At 43.7% G+C, this 21,001-nt stretch overlaps 1 protein-coding gene across 1 annotated transcript in view; it reads right to left on the bottom strand.

The window, feature by feature from the left end:
- Positions 1 to 1,081: 1,081 nt before the first annotated feature.
- The window catches only part of ahnak (AHNAK nucleoprotein), a 65,840-nt gene continuing 45,920 nt past the window's right edge, over positions 1,082 to 21,001 (bottom strand). The window contains exon 6 of the mRNA XM_088343956.1: positions 1,082 to 20,435. Coding sequence (XP_088200082.1) covers positions 2,331 to 20,435 — 18,105 coding nt within the window. The 3' untranslated portion in view covers positions 1,082 to 2,330. The remainder of the gene's footprint in view (positions 20,436 to 21,001) is intronic.

The raw sequence follows: 21,001 nt of genomic DNA, 5'->3' as shown, positions 1-21,001 counted from the left end.
CTGATGCAATACATTTTTGTTAACGTAGCAGCTAGCGGATTTAGTGGATAGCATCTGTTTCGGTAGCTAGCTTCACTTTGTCCACTTGCATCACTTTTGTCTTCAATGCTAAATACTTTAGCAGTTAATGCTTGATCAATGAACTTGGCTGCTAGCTCCCAATGCTAATGTCTCTGCTAATGTCTAATGTCTTTTGGACCTTTCAAATGGAATTTAAACAATTCTAATGCTGTTTAAACATGGTAAAAACATATAGACATATGCTGATTAGTAGTGAAGAATTTTTTACATTTGACCATAAAGGAGATTTTAAAATTAACTACATTTGTAAGTACATGTACTCAGTTTCATGCAGTAGAGAGATTCACTGACTGTTTTTCTTCAAGGTATATTAGAAGGTTAGGTTGTCTGGAATGCATCAGACGTATGTTGATAACAGAATTCTTGTGAGTGCTGACGGGAGAACGCTAGACGCACAAGGACGTCGGCATTGTTTTGAGCTGATAAGCTTTGCTGATATGAGTTTCCTTTAGACATGGCGGCGCCTTTCGGCGAGGAGGTGGTGAAGCTGGCACCTGACCCACCCCAGGGGAGGAGTCAGCACGCCCATGGGAGGAGTCAGCACACTCCATGGGGGGCCGACGCGCCGGCTTTTGAAAAGACGTGGACAGAAAACGGGAGACGGAAGGAGAGATGGGAGATCAGATCGGAGAATAAGAGGGACAATCGAAAAAGGAGGCTCGAAGAAGCCTCGAGCGACAATAATTCGGCTAATTTGATAGAATTCACTTAGAATAATACTTTAAGAAAATAAATCTGCCCCCGTGTGAAAATGCCGGCTATCTTTATTCTTTTTCCCATTAAGAAAAGAGCATGCATTGTTAGGAGCATGAAGTTTGTGTTTGGTTAATGGAGTCAGATAACTTATTCAAACAATTTAGTAAACAATACATTAGTAATATAGTTTTTTCCCTAACAGTAGCAAACATGATATAAGAGAGATATAAAAATGTGTTTTGATAAAACAATATGTTGTAACACGCTTTGGAAATAAATAAACACAAACAACAAGAAAAGTTGATACATTCTATACATTTTAATTAGTTTATCAGACAGAATGCACACAGAAAAGGTAAAACCGACAATTCATACTTTGCACATATAACATCGAAATTCTCGGAAATTCAAAACACGTTTTTATTATTACTTGTGAAATTGTATGCTGTATGAAGGGTGCAAAAAAAGAACCAGGTAAACTGTACAATAAACAGGTTAGAAACAAAAAAATGAGGACAGAAAATCGTTTCTAAAATATGAACTTAGGTTTGATAAAACTTTGCCCGAAAAAAAAAAAAGATTATACAAAAAAAAAACCTTCAAATTAAAACGGTTTACATGTGTTATCGGTTCGGACTACGCGTTCCTTCGAAATAACTACTGCGTAAAAAAAATGGACAGTTGACCACACCCACTCATGAACAACCAATAAGGACGAAGCAAATAGTATCGTTAGTGGATGGTATATTCTCAATAAATCTGGACTATGTACAGGAAAACAATATTTATTACATTTTATTTACAATTCGATCATTTGAACCGTTTTTGTTTGATCGTATATTTAGTAACAAATTTTCGTAACATTTCCGATCGGGAAGGATGGGGATTCGCCCGTTTTTGGGGTACGTCGAGAACACTCCCGCTACTTGACAATGAGGACAACCTATTGGACGATGAGGACAATCTGGATTTGGACATACCGGCTATAATTTCCCATTAAAAAATTTGGATCGTGAAATTCGTAAATCCGTTCGTTTTTGTGTAACACCGACAGTTGGTTGTTTGTGAACTTGGGCGCCCCCTACTGGACAATTAGGAAAATCCCTCTCAATACTGGAAAAAGTGGAAAATCTGGGATCTGCACTACCTTCTACTCCCACCTCGTGAAAAATCTGAATCTCGAAATTCGGGAATTCACTTGTTTTCGTGTAACACCGACAGTTGGATTTTCAAGAACTTCAGCGTCCCCTTCATTGCCTTCCCACGAGTGGACCATGAGTACAACCCTCCCTTACTAGAGGACTGTGAAGACATTTTGGTTATGGACACGTTGGTTCAAATTTTGGATCGTGAAATTTAGTAATTCTTGGATTTTGGGCGATACCGGAAACTGGATTTTCGTGAACTTAAGCGTCCCCTCTGCGACAACCGCCTTCCTTGCTCCAGGAATAATGTGGATTAACCCCCTCACTATAGGATTATGAGGACCATTTGGTTTTGGACACACCTACACTCCCGCCTGGTTAACATTTCAGATCCTGAAAATCACCCGTTCACTCATTTTTGGGTGAGACCGACATGTGGAATTTGGGGAACTTGAGCGCCCCCTTTGCCCCGCCCTCGTTACTGGACGATGAGGACAATCTGGATTTGGACACACCTGCGCTACCTTCTACTCCCACCTCTCCACTTTCGCCATAAGTGACCTCGTACGAGCCTTTGGACTTGGAACCAAAACCTCCAAAGGTTCCGAACTTCAACTTTCCTTTCTTTCCTTGAACTTTTGGTCCTTTAACATCTAAAGAAACCTCACCGCCCTCTGCCTGGAGGTGTCCCGAAGGGGACACGACCGCCAGCTCGCCCTCGTCGCTCAAAGACGAAGACCGGTGCCTCGACTTCTTGAACAGATCCAGTGACGCCGACTTGCCTTTGGGTGAGACGCTGACCCCGGCCCCGCCCTCCATTTGGAAGTCTCCGCTATGGACAGTCAAACCTTTAGACCCCTTCGCGCCGGAACCCAGGTCCACCTCCACTCCCTGAAGGTCCCCCGTGCTTCTGCCTTTCGCTTTGGACTTGCCGAAAAAATTGGGGACCTTCATTTTTATCCTTCCTTCACTTTGCCGTATTTCCGGACTGGAAACCGCGATATCGGTTGAGTAATGCAGTTCCCCGCCAGCCGAAACTTTACCGTCGCCACCTCTAGACTCGGTCTCCGGCAGACTAAAACCAAACTGTGGTATCTTCAGTTTGGGGAAGGTGACGGTACCTTCAGGATATTGAAGGCCTCTAAACACCCCGCCTGCCGGAGAGATCTCGATATCCGGAATTTTGAAATGCGGCGTTTTTAGTTTCACGTCCAAGCCTTCGTAACTACCGCTAGCGGACCCGTGTAACTCACCGGCGGGGAATTTCAACTCCTCAGAAAAGGATCCATCACCTTTTACTTTCGGGGATTTTAAATCGAGTTCCACGTCGGGGAATTGAAGTTTACCAAAAATGGGCTTCTTGACTTTGGTTTTATGGACTTTAATGTTTGCGGTTCCTGCGGTCACGTCAACCGTTGGTGCCTCAGCGTCAAAATCAGGTTTCTTGACCTTTCCGGTTACTTTTGGGAGTTTGAATTTCCCTTTCTTGCCCTTGATGTTGACGTCGACGTCAGGGTAGGACAAGTCACCTTCTATGTGACCTTCGTAGGTACCTTTCGGACCTTTGATTTCTAATTCTGGAGCCTTGATTCCTCCACTAAACGTTGGACCTTTTAGGTCAGGACTCCCTACGTTTAAATCGACTTTCGGCATGGAGATGTTTGGGCCTGAGATTTTCGGGGCTTTGATTTTTGGTCCTTTGATCTTACCGCTAGTACTATCTATGTCAAGGTCTGGACCTTCAACACTGATTGAGGGTCCTTTGATATCAGCTTTTGGAAGACTGACGTCGATTCCTTGACCTTGAAATTCAACATTAGGTACTTGAATGCCAGATCCCTCAACTTTTGCGAAGCCAAACTTTGGCATTTTTAGTCCAGGAATTTCAAATCCGCCCATAGAACCCCGAATGTCAATGTTTGGGTCTTTGAATTCTCCCTCTAAATGGGGTCCTGACACGTCAATATTACCTTTTCCTTTCGGACCTTTCAGATTGAAATCAGGCATGTTGATGTTTGGTCCAGAAATGTTGGGCATCTTGATCTTTGGACCCTTGATCTTTCCACTTGGACTGTCAAAGTTGACATCTGGTACTTCAACGTCAACTTTTGGACCTTTGATGTTCAATTCCGGTGTCTCAATGCCTCCCTTCATATTTGGACCTTTAAGATTGAAATCTACATCCGGCAGGTTGATATTTGGACTTGAGATCTTTGGCATCTTGAATTTGGGTCCCTGGATTTTAGCACCGGGACTCTCAATGTCCACAGCCGGTCCTTCCAAGTCTAGTTTTGGACCTTTGATGTTGATATCAGCTTTTGGGAGATTGACGTCAGGGACATTGATATCGGCCTTCGGGAGGTTGATGTCAAGATAGGGACCCTCTTCTTTTGGACCTTTAAAGCCAAATTGTGGCATTTTTAATTTGGGAATTTCAAACCCACCCATAGAACCCTTAATGTCCAAATTTGGATCTTTGACATCGATTCCGGGGGCATTGATCTCTAAATTAGGTCCGGACAAATCTATGTCGCCTTTGGCTTTTGAACCTTTCAAATGGAAGTCTGGCATGGAGATGTTGGGACCAGATATTTTGGGCATCTTGAATTTAGGGCCCTTGATCTTTCCACTTGGAGTATCAATGTCAACATCAGGTACGTCAATTTCCATTTTGGGGCCCCGGATTTTCAAATCCGCTTCTGGACCTTTGAGTCCAACCTCAGGGACATTGACGTCGATGTTAGCCTTGGGAAAGTTGATGTCAACATCAGGTCCTTCTAATTTTGGACTTTTAATGCCAAATCCTGGTATTTTGAATTTCGGCATTTCAAATTCACCCTTGGGGCCTTTAGCTTCAACCTTTGGTCCTTTGATATCCAGTTCTGGGGCTTTAATATTACCTTCAAGTCCTGGTACTGACATATCAACGTCACCTTTGACTTTAGGTCCTTTCAAATGAAAATCTACATCAGGCATGGATATGTGAGGCATCTTGAACCTGGGTCCTTTGATCTTACCACTTGGACTTTCAATGTCAACACGTGGCCCCTCAAAATCCACTTCAGGTCCTTTCATGGACAAATCAGCTCTGGGAAGGTTCCCTTTGATGTTAACATCAGGGGCGTCAATATCGACCGTAGGAAGGTTTATGTCAACACCAGGACTTTCTAATTTTGGACTTCTAAAACCAAACTTAGGCATGTTAATTTTTGGCATCTCAAATCCAGCCTTGGGGCCCTTAATGTCCACCTTTGGACCCTTGAGGTCCACATCTGGCACTTCAATATCACCTTCGATTTTAGGGACTGACACATCAAGATCTCCCTTGACTTTCGGACCTTTCAAGTTGAAATCTAAACTTGGCATGTTGATATTTGGGCCGGAGATTTTAGGCATCTTGATGTTTGGGCCCTTGATCTTCCAGCCTGGACTGCCAATGTCAACATCTGGAGCTTCAAGGTCCACACTTGGACCTTTAAAGTCAACATCAGTTTTTGGGAGGTTAATATCAACACCTGGGACATTGACATCAATATCGGCCTTTGGAAGGTTGATGTCAACATCAGGACCTTCTAGTTTAGGACCCTTAATGCCAAATCCTGGCATTTTGATTTTGGGCATTTCAAATCCACCCTTGGGGCCCTGGATGTCAACCTTTGGACCTTTGATGTCCACACCTGGCATTTCAATATCACCTTCGATTTTGGGGACTGACACATCAACATCTCCCTTGACTTTTGGACCCTTTAGATTGAAATCCAAGCTTGGCATGTTGATATTGGGGCCTGAGATTTTGGGCATCTTCATGTTTGGTCCCTTGATCTTCCAACCTGGACTGCCAATGTCAACGTCTGGAACGTCAATATCAACATCTGGACCTTTAAGGGCTACATCAACTTCTGGGACTTTAACATTAAAATCTGCCTTTGGAAGGTTGATATCAACATCAGGACCTTCTAGTTTCGGACCTTTAATACCAAATCCTGGCATTTTAATCTTAGGCATTTCAAATCCAGCCTTGGGGCCCTTGATATCCACTTTTGGGCCTTTGATGTCTACATCAGGAACATTAATGTCTCCTTCGATACTTGGCACTGACACATCAACATCTCCTTTGACTTTTGGACCTTTCAGGTTAAAATCCAAACTTGGCATGTTAATATTGGGGCCTGATATTTTGGGCATCTTGATGTTTGGGCCCTTGATCTTCCAGCCTGGACTGCCGATGTCAACTTCTGGTACATCAATGTCAACACCTGGTCCTTTAATGTCTACATCCATTTTGGGGAGACTGGCATCAACTTCTGGGAGGTTGACATCAATATTGGCTTTTGGAAGGTTGATGTCAACATCAGGACCTTCTACCTTTGGTCCCTTGAAACCAAATCCTGGCATTTTGAATTTAGGCATTTCAAATCCAGCCTTGGGGCCCTTGATGTCCACTTTTGGACCTTTGATGTCTACATCCGGAACATTAATATCTCCTTCAATACTTGGCACAGACACATCAACATCACCTTTGACTTTTGGGCCTTTTATGTTGAAATCCATACTTGGCATATTGATATTTGGGCCTGAGATTTTGGGCATCTTCAAATTTGGCCCCTTGATTTTCCAACCTGGACTTCCAATGTTAACGTCTGGTACTTCAATGTCAACACTGGGACCCTTGATGTCTAAATCAGCTTTTGGGAGATTGAAGTCAACATCTGGGACACTGACATCAATATCAGCTTTTGGAAGGTTGATGTCAACATCAGGACCTTCTAGCTTTGGTCCCTTGAAACCAAATCCTGGCATTTTAAATTTAGGCATTTCGAATCCAGCCTTGGGGCCCTTGATGTCCACTTTTGGACCTTTGATGTCTACATCCGGAACGTTGACATCTCCTTCGATACTTGGCACTGACACATCAACATCTCCTTTGACTTTTGGACCTTTAAGATTGAAATCCAAACTTGGCATGTTGATATTTGGGCCTGAGATTTTGGGCATCTTCAGATTTGGCCCCTTGATTTTCCACCCTGGACTGCCGATGTCAACATCCGGTGCTTCAATGTCCAGACCTGGACCTTCAATGTCCACATCCATTTTGGGGAGACTTGCGTCAAATTCTGGGAGGTTGACATCAACATTGGCTTTCGGAAGGTTGATGTCAACATCGGGACCTTCTAGTTTTGGTCCCTTGAAACCAAATCCTGGCATTTTGAATTTAGGCATTTCGAATCCAGCTTTGGGGCCCTTGATGTCCACTTTTGGACCTTTGATGTCGACATCCGGAACGTTGACATCTCCTTCGATACTTGGCACTGACACATCAACATCTCCTTTGACTTTTGGACCTTTAAGATTAAAATCCAAACTTGGCATGTTGATATTTGGGCCTGAGATTTTGGGCATCTTCAGATTTGGCCCCTTGATTTTCCACCCTGGACTGCCGATGTCAACATCTGGTGCTTCAATGTCCAGACCTGGACCTTCAATGTCCACATCCATTTTGGGGAGACTTGCGTCAAATTCTGGGAGGTTGACATCAACATTGGCTTTCGGAAGGTTGATGTCAACATCAGGACCTTCTAGTTTTGGTCCCTTGAAACCAAATCCTGGCATTTTAAATTTAGGCATTTCGAATCCAGCCTTGGGGCCCTTGATGTCCACTTTTGGACCTTTGATGTCGACATCCGGAACGTTGACATCTCCTTCGATACTTGGCACTGACACATCAACATCTCCTTTGACTTTTGGACCTTTTAGGTTGAAATCCAAACTTGGCATGTTGATATTTGGGCCTGAGATTTTGGGCATCTTCAAATTTGGCCCCTTGATTTTCCAACCTGGACTGCCAATGTCAACATCTGGTGCTTCAATATCCAGACCTGGACCCTTGACGTCCACATCCATTTTGGGTAGACTTGCGTCAACCTCTGGGAGGTTGACATCAATATCGGCCTTTGGAAGGTTGATGTCAACATCAGGACCTTCTAGTTTAGGACCCTTAATGCCAAATCCTGGCATTTTGATTTTAGGCATTTCAAATCCACCCTTGGGGCCCTTGATGTCAACCTTTGGACCTTTGATGTCCACACCCGGCATTTCAATGTCACCTTCAAATTTGGGGACTGACACGTCAACATCTCCTTTGACTTTTGGACCCTTTAGATTGAAATCCAAACTTGGCATGTTGATATTTGGGCCTGAGATTTTGGGCATTTTCAGATTTGGGCCCTTGATCTTCCACCCTGGACTGCCAATGTCAACGTCCGGCATATCAACATCAATTCCAGGACCCTTGATGTCAACATCTGGGACATTGACATCAATATCGGCCTTTGGAAGGTTGATGTCTACGTCAGGACCTTCTAGCTTTGGACCTTTGATGCCAAATTCTGGCATTTTGATCTTTGGCATTTCAAATCCACCCTTTGGGCCCTTAATGTCGACTTTAGGGCCCTTCATTTCCATATCGGGGACCTTAATATCGCCCTCAATACTTGGCACAGACACATCGACATCTCCTTTGAAATCGGGGCTCTTCAGATTGAAATCCAGGTTTGGCATGTTGATGTTTGGTCCAGAGATTTTGGGCATCTTGAATTTTGGTCCTTTGAGCTTCCCACCTGCACCATCGATATCAAGATCCGGTCCCTTTATATCTACTTTGGGTCCCTTCAAATCCACACGAGGTCCTTGAACATCAACATTGGGGAGGTTGATGTCAGCATGCGGTAGGGTTATGTCCGTGTCCATTTTGACTTTAGGACCTTCGAGATTAAAATCAACATCTGGAATCGAAAATTTCGTCCCCTTTACTTTTGGTCCTTTTATTTTTAAATCGGGATCCACGGTTTTTATTTCAGGCCCTTGGATGTCCACATCTGGTATTTCAATTTCTCCGCTACCTTTGGAAACATTTAGATCAGCTCCTTGGAGTTCAACTTTAGGAAGCTTGAAGCCAAATTTGGGCCTTTTAAATTTGGGTCCTTTGATTTTGGGCCCAGATATGTCCAAGTCTACATCCAGTCCTTCCATGCTTCCAGTCTTTCCTTTGATTTTTATATCTCCTTGGGTCTGTTTCAAATCGATTTCTGGACCCTTTACTTTAGGGCCCTTGAATCCAAACTTGGGCATTTTGAATTTGGGTTTCTTGATGTTGAATCCTGGAACATCAACTGAAACATCTCCAACGTCAAGTTCAGCTTTTGGCAAATCAATCTTCGGGAGACTTAAGTCAACTTCTGGACTTTGAACATTAGGACCTTTAATGTCCAAATCAACTTTGGGTAGACTGACATCAACATCTGGAGTTTGAATGTCGATCCCCGGAACCTCAGCGTCACCATGTATTTTAGGTCCCTTGAAACCAAATTCTGGCATTTTGATTTTGGGCATTTCAAATCCAGCCTTGGGGCCCTTAATGTCAACTTTAGGACCTTTGATGTCAACATCCCGAACATTAATTTCTCCTTCGATTTTGGGTACTGACACATCAACATCTCCCTTGACTTTCGGACCTTTTAGGTTGAAATCCAAACTTGGCATGTTGATATTTGGGCCTGAGATTTTGGGCATCTTCAAATTTGGCCCCTTGATTTTCCAACCTGCACCGCCAATGTCAACATCAGGTACGTCAACATCCAAACCTGGGCCCTTGATGTCCACATCCATTTTGGGGAGACTGGCATCAACTTCTGGTAGGTTGATATCAATGTCTGCCTTTGGAAGGTTGATGTCAACCTCGGGACCTTCTAGCTTAGGACCTTTAATACCAAAGCCTGGCATTTTTATTTTCGGCATGTCAAACCCACCCTTGGGTCCCTTGATGTCCACTTTTGGACCTTTGATGCCCACATCTGGCATTTCAAAATCACCCTCGATTTTGGGGACTGACATATCAAAATCTCCTTTGACCTTTGGACCTTTTAGGTTGAAATCCAAATTTGGCATGTTGATATTTGGGCCGGAGATTTTAGGCATCTTGATGTTTGGTCCCTTGATCTTCCAGCCTGGACTACCAATGTCCACATCTGGTAAATCGATGTCAACATTAGGACCCTTGATGTCTAAATCAGCCTTTGGGAGATTGAGGTCAACTTCTGGGACGTTGACATCAATATCAGCCTTTGGAAGGTTGATGTCAACATCAGGACCTTCTAATTTTGGTCCTTTAAATCCAAATTTAGGCATGCTGATTTTGGGCATGTCAAATCCAGCCTTGGGCCCCTTGATGTCCACCTTTGGACCTTTGATGTCTACATCAGGAACATTAATATCTCCTTCCATACTTGGCACAGACACATCAAGATCTCCCTTGACTTTGGGACCTTTCAGGTTAAAATCTAAACTTGGCATGTTGATATTTGGGCCGGAGATTTTGGGCATCTTGATGTTTGGTCCTTTGATCTTCCAACCTGGACTACCGACGTCCACATCTGGTAAATCGATGTCAACATTTGGACCCTTGATGTCTAAATCAGCCTTTGGGAGATTGAGGTCAACTTCTGGGACGTTGACATCAATATCGGCCTTTGGAAGGTTGATGTCAACATCAGGACCTTCTAATTTTGGTCCTTTAAATCCAAATTTAGGCATGCTGATTTTGGGCATGTCAAATCCAGCCTTGGGCCCCTTGATGTCCACCTTTGGACCTTTGATGTCTACATCAGGAACAATAATATCTCCTTCCATACTTGGCACAGACACATCAAGATCTCCTTTGACCTTTGGACCTTTCAAGTTGAAATCTAAACTTGGCATGTTGATATTTGGGCCGGAGATTTTGGGCATCTTGATGTTTGGTCCCTTGATCTTCCAACCTGGACTACCGACGTCCACATCTGGTAAATCGATGTCAACATTTGGACCCTTGATGTCTAAATCAGCCTTTGGGAGATTGAGGTCAACTTCTGGGACGTTGACATCAATATCGGCCTTTGGAAGGTTGATGTCAACATCAGGACCTTCTAATTTTGGTCCTTTAAAGCCAAATTTAGGCATACTGATTTTGGGCATGTCAAATCCACCCTTGGGCCCCTTAATGTCCACCTTTGGACCTTTGATGTCTACATCAGGAACATTAATATCTCCTTCGATACTAGGCACGGATACATCAACGTCTCCTTTGAGCTTTGGACCTTTCAGGTTGAAATCTAAACTTGGCATGTTTATATTTGGACCTGAAATTTTGGGCATCTTCAGATTTGGTCCCTTGATCTTCCAACCTGGACTACCGACGTCCACATCTGGTAAATCGATGTCAACATTTGGACCCTTGATGTCTAAATCAGCCTTTGGGAGAGTGAGGTCAACTTCTGGGACGTTGACATCAATATCTGCCTTTGGAAGGTTGATGTCAACATCAGGACCTTCTAATTTTGGTCCTTTAAATCCAAATTTAGGCATGCTGATTTTGGGCATGTCAAATCCAGCCTTGGGCCCCTTGATGTCCACCTTTGGACCTTTGATGTCTACATCAGGAACATTAATATCTCCTTCCATACTTGGCACAGACACATCAAGATCTCCCTTGACTTTCGGACCTTTCAAGTTGAAATCTAAACTTGGCATGTTGATATTTGGGCCGGAGATTTTAGGCATCTTGATGTTTGGGCCCTTGATCTTCCAGCCTGGACTTCCAATGTCAACGTTTGGTACATCAATGTCAACACCAGGTCCCTTAATATCCACATCCATTTTGGGGAGACTGGCATCAACTTCTGGGAGGTTAACGTCAATGTCGGCCTTTGGAAGGTTGATGTCAACATCAGGACCTTCTAGTTTAGGACCTTTAATGCCAAATCCTGGCATTTTAAATTTGGGCATTTCAAACCCAGCCTTTGGGCCCTTGATGTCAACCTTTGGACCTTTGATGTCTACATCCGGAACATTAATATCTCCTTCAACACTTGGCACTGACACATCAACATCTCCTTTGACTTTTGGACCTTTAAGATTGAAATCCAAACTTGGCATGTTAATATTGGGGCCTGAGATTTTTGGCATCTTGATGTTTGGGCCCTTGATCTTCCAACCTGGACTGCCAATGTCAACGTCCGGCATATCAACATCAATTCCAGGACCCTTGACGTCAAAATCAGTTTTAGGGAGGTTGATATCAACATCTGGAACATTGACATCAATACCAGCCTTTGGAAGGTTGATGTCTATGTCAGGACCTTCTAGTTTAGGACCCTTAATGCCAAAATCTGGCATACTAATCTTTGGCATTTCAAATCCAGCCTTGGGGCCTTTAATGTCAATTTTGGGGCCCTTAATGTCCAAATCTGGTCCTTCAATGTCTCCTTTGATGTTTGGTGTGGACACATCGATATCCCCCTTCAGTTTGGGGCCTTTAAGATTAAAATCTACATCAGGCATGGAAATACCTGGTCCTGAGATCTTTGGCATCTGGAACTTTGGTCCTTTTATTTTACCGCTTGGACTTTCAATATCAATGCCAGGTCCTTGGATGTTCAATTCAGGTCCTTTAAGATCTGGTCCTGAAGCTTTGATGTCAATGTTCGCCTTGGGGAGATTGATATCCACATCGGGACCCTCCAGTTTTTTACTCTTAAATCCTGGCATTTTAAACTTCGGTAATCCAAAACCGCCCTTGGGGCCCTTGATGTCTACCTTGGGACCTTTAATATCAAGGTCTGGAGATGTTATTTCCCCCTCGAGATTTGGTAATGATGGATCGTCAACTTTCAGTTTAGGACCTTTAACGTGAAAATCGACATCAGGCATGGAGATCCCTGACCCTGAGAACTTTGGCATCTTGAATTTGGGTCCCTTGATTTTACCACTAGGACTTCCAATGTCCAAATCAACCTTGGGACCTTTAATATCAACATCAACTTTTGGGAGATCAATCTCTGGCCCTTCGATTTCAACCTCTGGGAGGTTGGTGTCAATGTTAGCTTTGGGAACATTAATGTCAACCTCAGGGCCCTCCAGTTTCGGACCTTTGAATCCAAATCCTGGCATTCTGATTTTGGGCATGTCAAATCCACCCTTGGGCCCCTTGATATCCACCTTTGGACCTTTGATGTCTACATCAGGAACATTAATATCTCCTTCGATACTAGGCACAGATACATCAACGTCTCCTTTGAGCTTTGGACCTTTCAGGTTAAAATCTAAACTTGGCATGTTTATATTTGGACCTGATATTTTGGGCATCTTCAGATTTGGTCCCTTGATCTTCCAACCTGGACTACCGACGTCCACATCTGGTAAATCGATGTCAACATTTGGACCCTTGATGTCTAAATCAGCCTTTGGCAGATTGAGGTCAACTTCTGGGACGTTGACATCAATATCGGCCTTTGGAAGGTTGATGTCAACATCAGGACCTTCTAATTTTGGTCCTTTAAATCCAAATTTAGGCATGCTGATTTTGGGCATGTCAAATCCAGCCTTGGGCCCCTTGATGTCCACCTTTGGACCTTTGATGTCTACATCAGGAACATTAATATCTCCTTCCATACTTGGCACAGACACATCAAGATCTCCTTTGACCTTTGGACCTTTCAAGTTGAAATCTAAACTTGGCATGTTGATATTTGGGCCGGAGATTTTGGGCATCTTGATGTTTGGTCCCTTGATCTTCCAACCTGGACTACCGACGTCCACATCTGGTAAATCGATGTCAACATTTGGACCCTTGATGTCTAAATCAGCCTTTGGGAGATTGAGGTCAACTTCTGGGACGTTGACATCAATATCGGCCTTTGGAAGGTTGACGTCAACATCAGGACCTTCTAATTTTGGTCCTTTAAATCCAAATTTAGGCATGCTGATTTTGGGCATGTCAAATCCAGCCTTGGGCCCCTTGATGTCCACCTTTGGACCTTTGATGTCTACATCAGGAACATTAATATCTCCTTCCATACTTGGCACAGACACATCAAGATCTCCTTTGACCTTTGGACCTTTCAAGTTGAAATCTAAACTTGGCATGTTGATATTTGGGCCGGAGATTTTGGGCATCTTGATGTTTGGTCCCTTGATCTTCCAACCTGGACTACCGACGTCCACATCTGGTAAATCGATGTCAACATTTGGACCCTTGATGTCTAAATCAGCCTTTGGGAGATTGAGGTCAACTTCTGGGACGTTGACATCAATATCGGCCTTTGGAAGGTTGACGTCAACATCAGGACCTTCTAATTTTGGTCCTTTAAATCCAAATTTAGGCATGCTGATTTTGGGCATGTCAAATCCAGCCTTGGGCCCCTTGATGTCCACCTTTGGACCTTTGATGTCTACATCAGGAACATTAATATCTCCTTCGATGCTAGGCACGGAAACATCAACATCCCCTTTGACCTTTGGACCTTTCAAGTTAAAATCTAAACTTGGCATGTTGATATTTGGGCCGGAGATTTTAGGCATCTTCAGATTTGGCCCCTTGATCTTCCAACCTGGACTACCGACGTCCACATCTGGTAAATCGATGTCAACATTTGGACCCTTGATGTCTAAATCAGCCTTTGGGAGATTGAGGTCAACTTCTGGGACATTAACATCAATATCTGCCTTTGGAAGGTTGATGTCAACATCAGGACCTTCTAGTTTCGGACCTTTAATACCAAATCCTGGCATTTTAATCTTAGGCATTTCAAATCCAGCCTTGGGGCCCTTAATGTCAACCTTTGGACCTTTGATGTCTACATCCGGAACATTAATGTCTCCTTCAATACTAGGCACTGACACATCAACATCTCCTTTGACTTTTGGACCTTTAAGATTGAAATCCAAACTTGGCATGTTGATATTTGGGCCTGAGATTTTGGGCATCTTCAGATTTGGGCCCTTAATCTTCCAACCTGGGCTGCCAATGTCAACATCTGGAACTTCAATGTCCATACTTGGACCCTTGATGTCAAGATCTGTTTTTGGGAGGTTGATATCAACATCTGGGACATTGACGTCAATATCGGCCTTTGGAAGGTTGATGTCAACATCAGGACCTTCTAGTTTAGGACCCTTAATGCCAAATCCTGGCATTTTGATTTTTGGCATTTCAAATCCAGCCTTGGGGCCCTTGATGTCAACCTTTGGACCTTTAATGTCCACGTCGGGCATTTCAATACCACCTTCGATTTTAGGAACTGACACATCAACATCTCCCTTGACTTTCGGACCTTTTAGGTTGAAATCCAAATTTGGCATGTTGATATTTGGGCCTGAGATTTTGGGCATCTTTAGATTCGGCCCCTTGATTTTCCAACCTGCACCGCCAATGTCAACGTCTGGTACTTCAACATCTACATCTGGGCCTTTTATGTCCATGTCCATTTTGGGGAGACTGGCATCAACTTCTGGAAGGTTGATGTCAACATCAGGACCTTCTAATTTTGGACTTTTAAAGCCAAATTTAGGCATGCTAATTTTGGGCATGTCAAATCCAGCCTTGGGCCCCTTAATGTCAACCTTGGGTCCCTTGATGTCCACTCCTGGTGCTTTGATGTCACCTTCAACTTTTCCAACCGTCACGTCAACATCACCTTTGAGTTTGGGTCCTTTAAGATTGAAATCCACATCAGGCATGGAGATGCTTGGTAATTTAAACTTGTGTCCTTTCAGGGTTCCACTGGGACTCTCGATGTCAATTTCTGGTCCTTTGATGTCCAGATCAGTTTTGGGGAGATTTACATCAATTTTCGGGCCCTTTAATTCAATCCCGGGAACATTGACATCAACGTTGGCCTTAGGAAGATCTACGTCAACATCGGGACCTTCCAATTTTGGTCCTTTAAAGCCGAATTTCGGCATGCTAATTTTAGGCATTTCAAATCCAGCCTTAGGGCCTTTGACGTCAATTTTGGGGCCTTTCATATCCAAATCGGGTACCTCAATGTCACCTTGAATTTTGGGAACTGACACATCAACATCTCCTTTGATTTTTGGACCTTTCAGATTGACATCCAAACTTGGCATATTGATATTTGGACCAGAAATTTTCGGCATCTTAATTTTTGGTCCCTTGAGCTTCCAACCAGGACTACCAATGTCAACATCTGGAACGTCAATGTCAACATCTGTTTTTGGGAGACTGACGTCAACTTCAGGGACCTTAATGTCAATATCAGGATTTTTAAGGTTGATGTTGACATCAGGACCTTCTAGTTTAGGACCTTTAATGCCAAATCCTGGCATTTTGATTTTTGGCATTTCAAACCCACCTTTGGGGCCCTTAATGTCCACTTTTGGACCTTTGATGTCCACATCTGGCACTTCAATTTCACCTTCAATTTTGGGAACCGACACATCTCCTTTGACTTTTGGACCTTTCAGATTGAAATCCAAACTTGGCATATTGATATTGGGTCCAGAGAGTTTGGGCATCTTTAATTTGGGTCCCTTAATATTCAAACCTTGTCCGCCAATGTCAACATCGGGTAAGTCAACATCCAAACCTGGGCCCTTGATGTCCACATCCATTTTGGGAAGACTGACGTCAACCTCTGGGACATTGACGTCAATATCGGCATTTGGGATGTTCATGTCCACTTCAGGACCCTCTAATTTGGGACCTTTGAAGCCAAATTTTGGCATGCTTATTTTGGGCATTTCAAATCCAGCCTTGGGGTCCTTAATTTCAACTTTAGGGCCTTTGATGTCCAAATCTGGGACTTCAATATTCGGAGCAGACACGTCCACATCTCCTTTGACTTTCGGACCTTTTAGGTTGACGTCCAAACTTGGCATGTTGATTTTTGGGCCTGAGATTTTGGGCATTTTTAGATTTGGGCCTTTGATCTTCCAGCCTGGACTACCGATGTCAACGTCTGGTACTTCAATGTCTACACCTGGACCTCTGATGTCCACATCCATTTTGGGGAGACTGGCATCAACTTCTGGAAGGTTGACGTCAATTTTGCCCTTAGGAAGGTTGATGTCAACATCTGGACTCTCAAGCTTTGGACCTTTAAACCCAAATTTAGGCATGCTAATTTTGGGCATTTCGAACCCAGCTTTGGGGCCCTTAATGTCAACTTTTGGACCTTTGATGTCAACATCAGTTTTTGGGAGGTTGATATCAACTTCAGGGACCTTGATGTCAATATCTGGCTTTTTGAGGTTGATGTCAACTTCAGGACCTTCTAGTTTAGGACCCTTAAAACCAAATTCGGGCATTTTGATTTTCGGCATATCAAATCCAGCCTTGGGGCCCTTGATGTCAACTTTGGGGCCTTTGATATCCAAATCGGGCACTTTAATATCGCCTTCGATACTTGGCACTGACACATCCACATCTCCTTTGACTTTTGGACCTTTCAAGTTAATGTCCAAACTTGGCATGTTGATATTTGGACCGGAGATTTTGGGCATCTTGATGTTTGGGCCTTTGATCTTCCAACTTGGGCCACCGATGTCAACATCTGGGACTCCCACATCAAAATCCGGACCTTTGACGTCCACATCCAGTTTGGGAAGACTTGCATCAACTTCTGGGATATTGACGTCAATATCTGCCTTTGGAAGATTGATGTCAACATTGGGACCTTCTAGTTTAGGACCTTTAATGCCAAATCCTGGCATTTTGATCTTTGGCATTTCAAACCCAGCTTTGGGGCCCTTGATGTCCACCTTTGGACCTTTGATGTCTACATCCGGAACATTAATGTCTCCTTCGATACTTGGCACTGACACATCAACATCTCCTTTGACTTTTGGACCTTTCAGGTTAACATCCAAACTTGGCATGTTAATACTGGGGCCTGAGATTTTTGGCATCTTGATGTTTGGGCCCTTGATCTTCCAACCTGGACTGCCCATGTCAACGTCTGGTACTTCAATGTCTACATCTGGACGTTTGAATCCGACATCCATTTTAGGAAGACTGGCATCGACATCTGGGAGGTTGACATCAATGTCGGCCTTTGGAAGGTTGATGTCAACCTCGGGACCTCCTAGTTTAGGACCCTTAATTCCAAATCCTGGCATTTTGATTTTGGGCATTTCAAATCCACCTTTGGGGGCCTCGATGTCAACTTTAGGACCTTTGACGTCGATATCAGTCTTTGGTAGGTTGATATCAACTTCAGGGATCTTGATGTCAATATTTGGCTTTTTAAGGTTGATATCAAGATCAGGAGCTTCTAGTTTAGGTCCTTTAATGCTGAATCCAGGCATTTTTGGCATTTCAAATCCACCCTTGGGGCCCTGAATGTCCACTTTTGGACCTTTGATGTCCACGTCCGGCACTTTGATATCTCCTTTAATATTTGGTACGGAAACATCAATGTCACTTTTGATTTTTGAACCTTTTAAGTCCACACTTGGCAAGCTGATATTTGGACCTGAAATGTTGGGCATCTTCAATTTGGGTCCCTTCATGTTAAATCCGGAACCACCAATGTCAACGCCTGGTATTTCAACATCCAAACCTGGACCCTTGAAGTCCACATCCATTTTGGGGAGACCGACATCAACTTTAGGGACATTCCCGTCAATATCTGCCTTTGGAAGGTTGATATCCACATCAGGACCTTCTAGTTTAGGACCTCTAATGCCAAATCCTGGCATTTTGACTTTTGACATGTCAAATCCACCCTTGGGTCCCTTGATGTCCACTCTTGGACCCTTGATGTCAACATCTGTTTTTGGGAGTCTGATATCAACATCTGGGACATTGACATCAATATCTGCCTTTGGAAGGTTGATACCAACATCGGCACCTTCTAGTTTAGGCCCTTTAATGCCGAATCCCGGCAGGTCAAAGCCACCCTTGGATCCCTTGATGTTCACTTTTGGACCTTTGATGTCCACATCCGGTACATTGATATCGCCCTTGACACTTGGCAGTGACACATCGACATCGCCTTTGACTTTCGGACCTTTCAGATTGACATCTAAACTTGGCATGTTGACACCTGGGCCTGAAATCTTTGGCATCTTCATGCTCGGTCCTTTGATCTTAAAACCTGAACTGCCAATATCAACGTCCGGTACTTCAACATCCAAAGCTGGACCCTTGATGTCCACATCCATTTTGGGGAGACCGACATCAACTTTTGGGACACTCCCGTCGATATCTGCCTTTGGAAGGTTGATATCCACATCAGGACCTTCTAGTTTAGGACCTCTAATGCCAAATCCTGGCATTTTGACTTTCGGCATGTCAAATCCACCCTTGGGTCCCTTGATGTCCACTCTTGGACCTTTGATGTCTACATCCGGAACGTTCATATCTCCTTCAATACTTGGCACTGACACATCAACATCTCCTTTGACTTTTGGACCTTTCAGGTTAACATCCAAACTTGGCATGTTTATATTTGGGCCAGAGATTTTTGGCATCTTTACGTTGGGTCCCTTGATCTTAAAACCAGGACTCCCAATGTCAACGTCCGGTACGTCAACATCCAAACCTGGACCTTTGATATCCACATCGGTTTTGGGGAGATTAATATTGACCTCAGGGACATTGACTTTGATATTTCCCTTTGGAACCTTGCTGTCATAATCCGGACCTTCCAAATGTGGACCTTTGATACCAAATCCTGGCATTTCAATCCCTGTCCTGGCACCTTTAACGTCAATTTTAGGACCTTTGATGTTGAATTCCGGCTTCGTAATATTTCCTTTGATACTTGACACTGAGACATCAACGTCACCTTTGACTTTGGGATCTTTCAGATGTAAATCTACCTCCGGTCCTGAAATGATCGGCATGTTCAATTCCGGTCCCCTGAACCTACCGCCTCCTCGAATGTCCAAATCTACTTTTGAGGTACTAAAATCAACTTTAGGACCTTCAATTGTCGTTCCACCTGAAGGTAATTTAATGTCAACTTTGGGAAAATATTTTTCGCCGTTTCCCTTGATGCTACCTTCTGAACCTTTGAGGACCACGTCGGGAACTTCTACATTCCTGTCCATCCCTGGAGTTTTTCCTTCAAACTTCAAACCAGATGATACGATATTTACCTGAGGGGTTTTGAAATCCCCGCCTTGACGCTCGAGAGTTACATCCGGGCCTTGGACGTGAAACCTTTTTGTTGTAACGCTAACGTTAGTACTTCCAGACGGACCTTCCGGAGAAGTTCCGCTGACTGAGATCTTTGGAACGGAACCGGACTCCCTGACTGTGAATCCAGGTAACTTGACCGTGGCGCCCTCGCCTTCTGTTACAAACACCTTCCCCGTCACCGAAACCGAACCCCCGTTTTCGGCATCGCTAACGAAAACATCTCCGCTTCCTCCCGTGGAAACCTGCCTACTGCCTCCGTCGGCGCCGGTTTTACCTGAAGTGATCCTAAACCCCGGGGAACCGTCTCCCTTAAATTCGGGAGAGGAAATTTCGATGTGTTCGCTGATTCCGACCGGCATGTCGACGGTGTAGGTGGTGATGCGGCGCGTGACGGTGGTGATGGTGCTTCCGTCGCTGCTCGTGCTGCTGTGGCGCTCGGTTCGAACGTCCACGCCTTCCGCCAGATCTTCCGACTTGAGTCTGGGTTTGATCTTCCTGCTGTAAATCCTTTTGTAGTCCTCGTCTTCCCCGCTCTGTTCGGAGAATAGGATAGAATGGTCTTTACCGTCATTGATATTAATTTTGTGAAAAATTGTATGCAACGAGATTAGACGTGGCATGAAGACTTTGAAGAAAACAAAGATAAAAGAATATATATTAATTTCAGCCACATATTTGAGGGAAACATTCACTGGCTGTATCCTTTCGTATCAGTACTTTCCCTTATCTTATGGTACAAACGTCAAAATCCAGCTTTGTGCAGTTTCAATTCAAAGTCTCTTATTTATTGAGATCCTTTCTTCTGTCTTGTAATATAATAATAATAATAATAATAATAATAATAATAATAATAATTAATCCACGCCTTTCTCCTATAAGAGAGTAACCGAAACAAATTCCGATCCCTTTCTTGACTTCTGGTCCTTTAAAGTTTCTTTATTCTGAAACTTTGTAATAAATGTCCTCAACATCGGGAATGTCCCTCGCTTTCTAATATATATATATTTCCAAAAAATCAGGCCATTATTGAGTATTTTTGCTATCTTCAGACGAGGAACTGTAATAGTCATCCATATCAGTAGGTGGCAGTAGATGTTTA

The sequence above is a fragment of the Urocampus carinirostris genome, chromosome 9 (genome assembly GCF_059441175.1).
Source record: "Urocampus carinirostris isolate Australia breed hairy pipefish chromosome 9, RoL_Ucar_1.0, whole genome shotgun sequence".
Classification (NCBI taxonomy): Eukaryota; Metazoa; Chordata; class Actinopteri; order Syngnathiformes; family Syngnathidae; genus Urocampus; species Urocampus carinirostris.
This window is presented reverse-complemented; position numbering and strand designations above follow the sequence as displayed.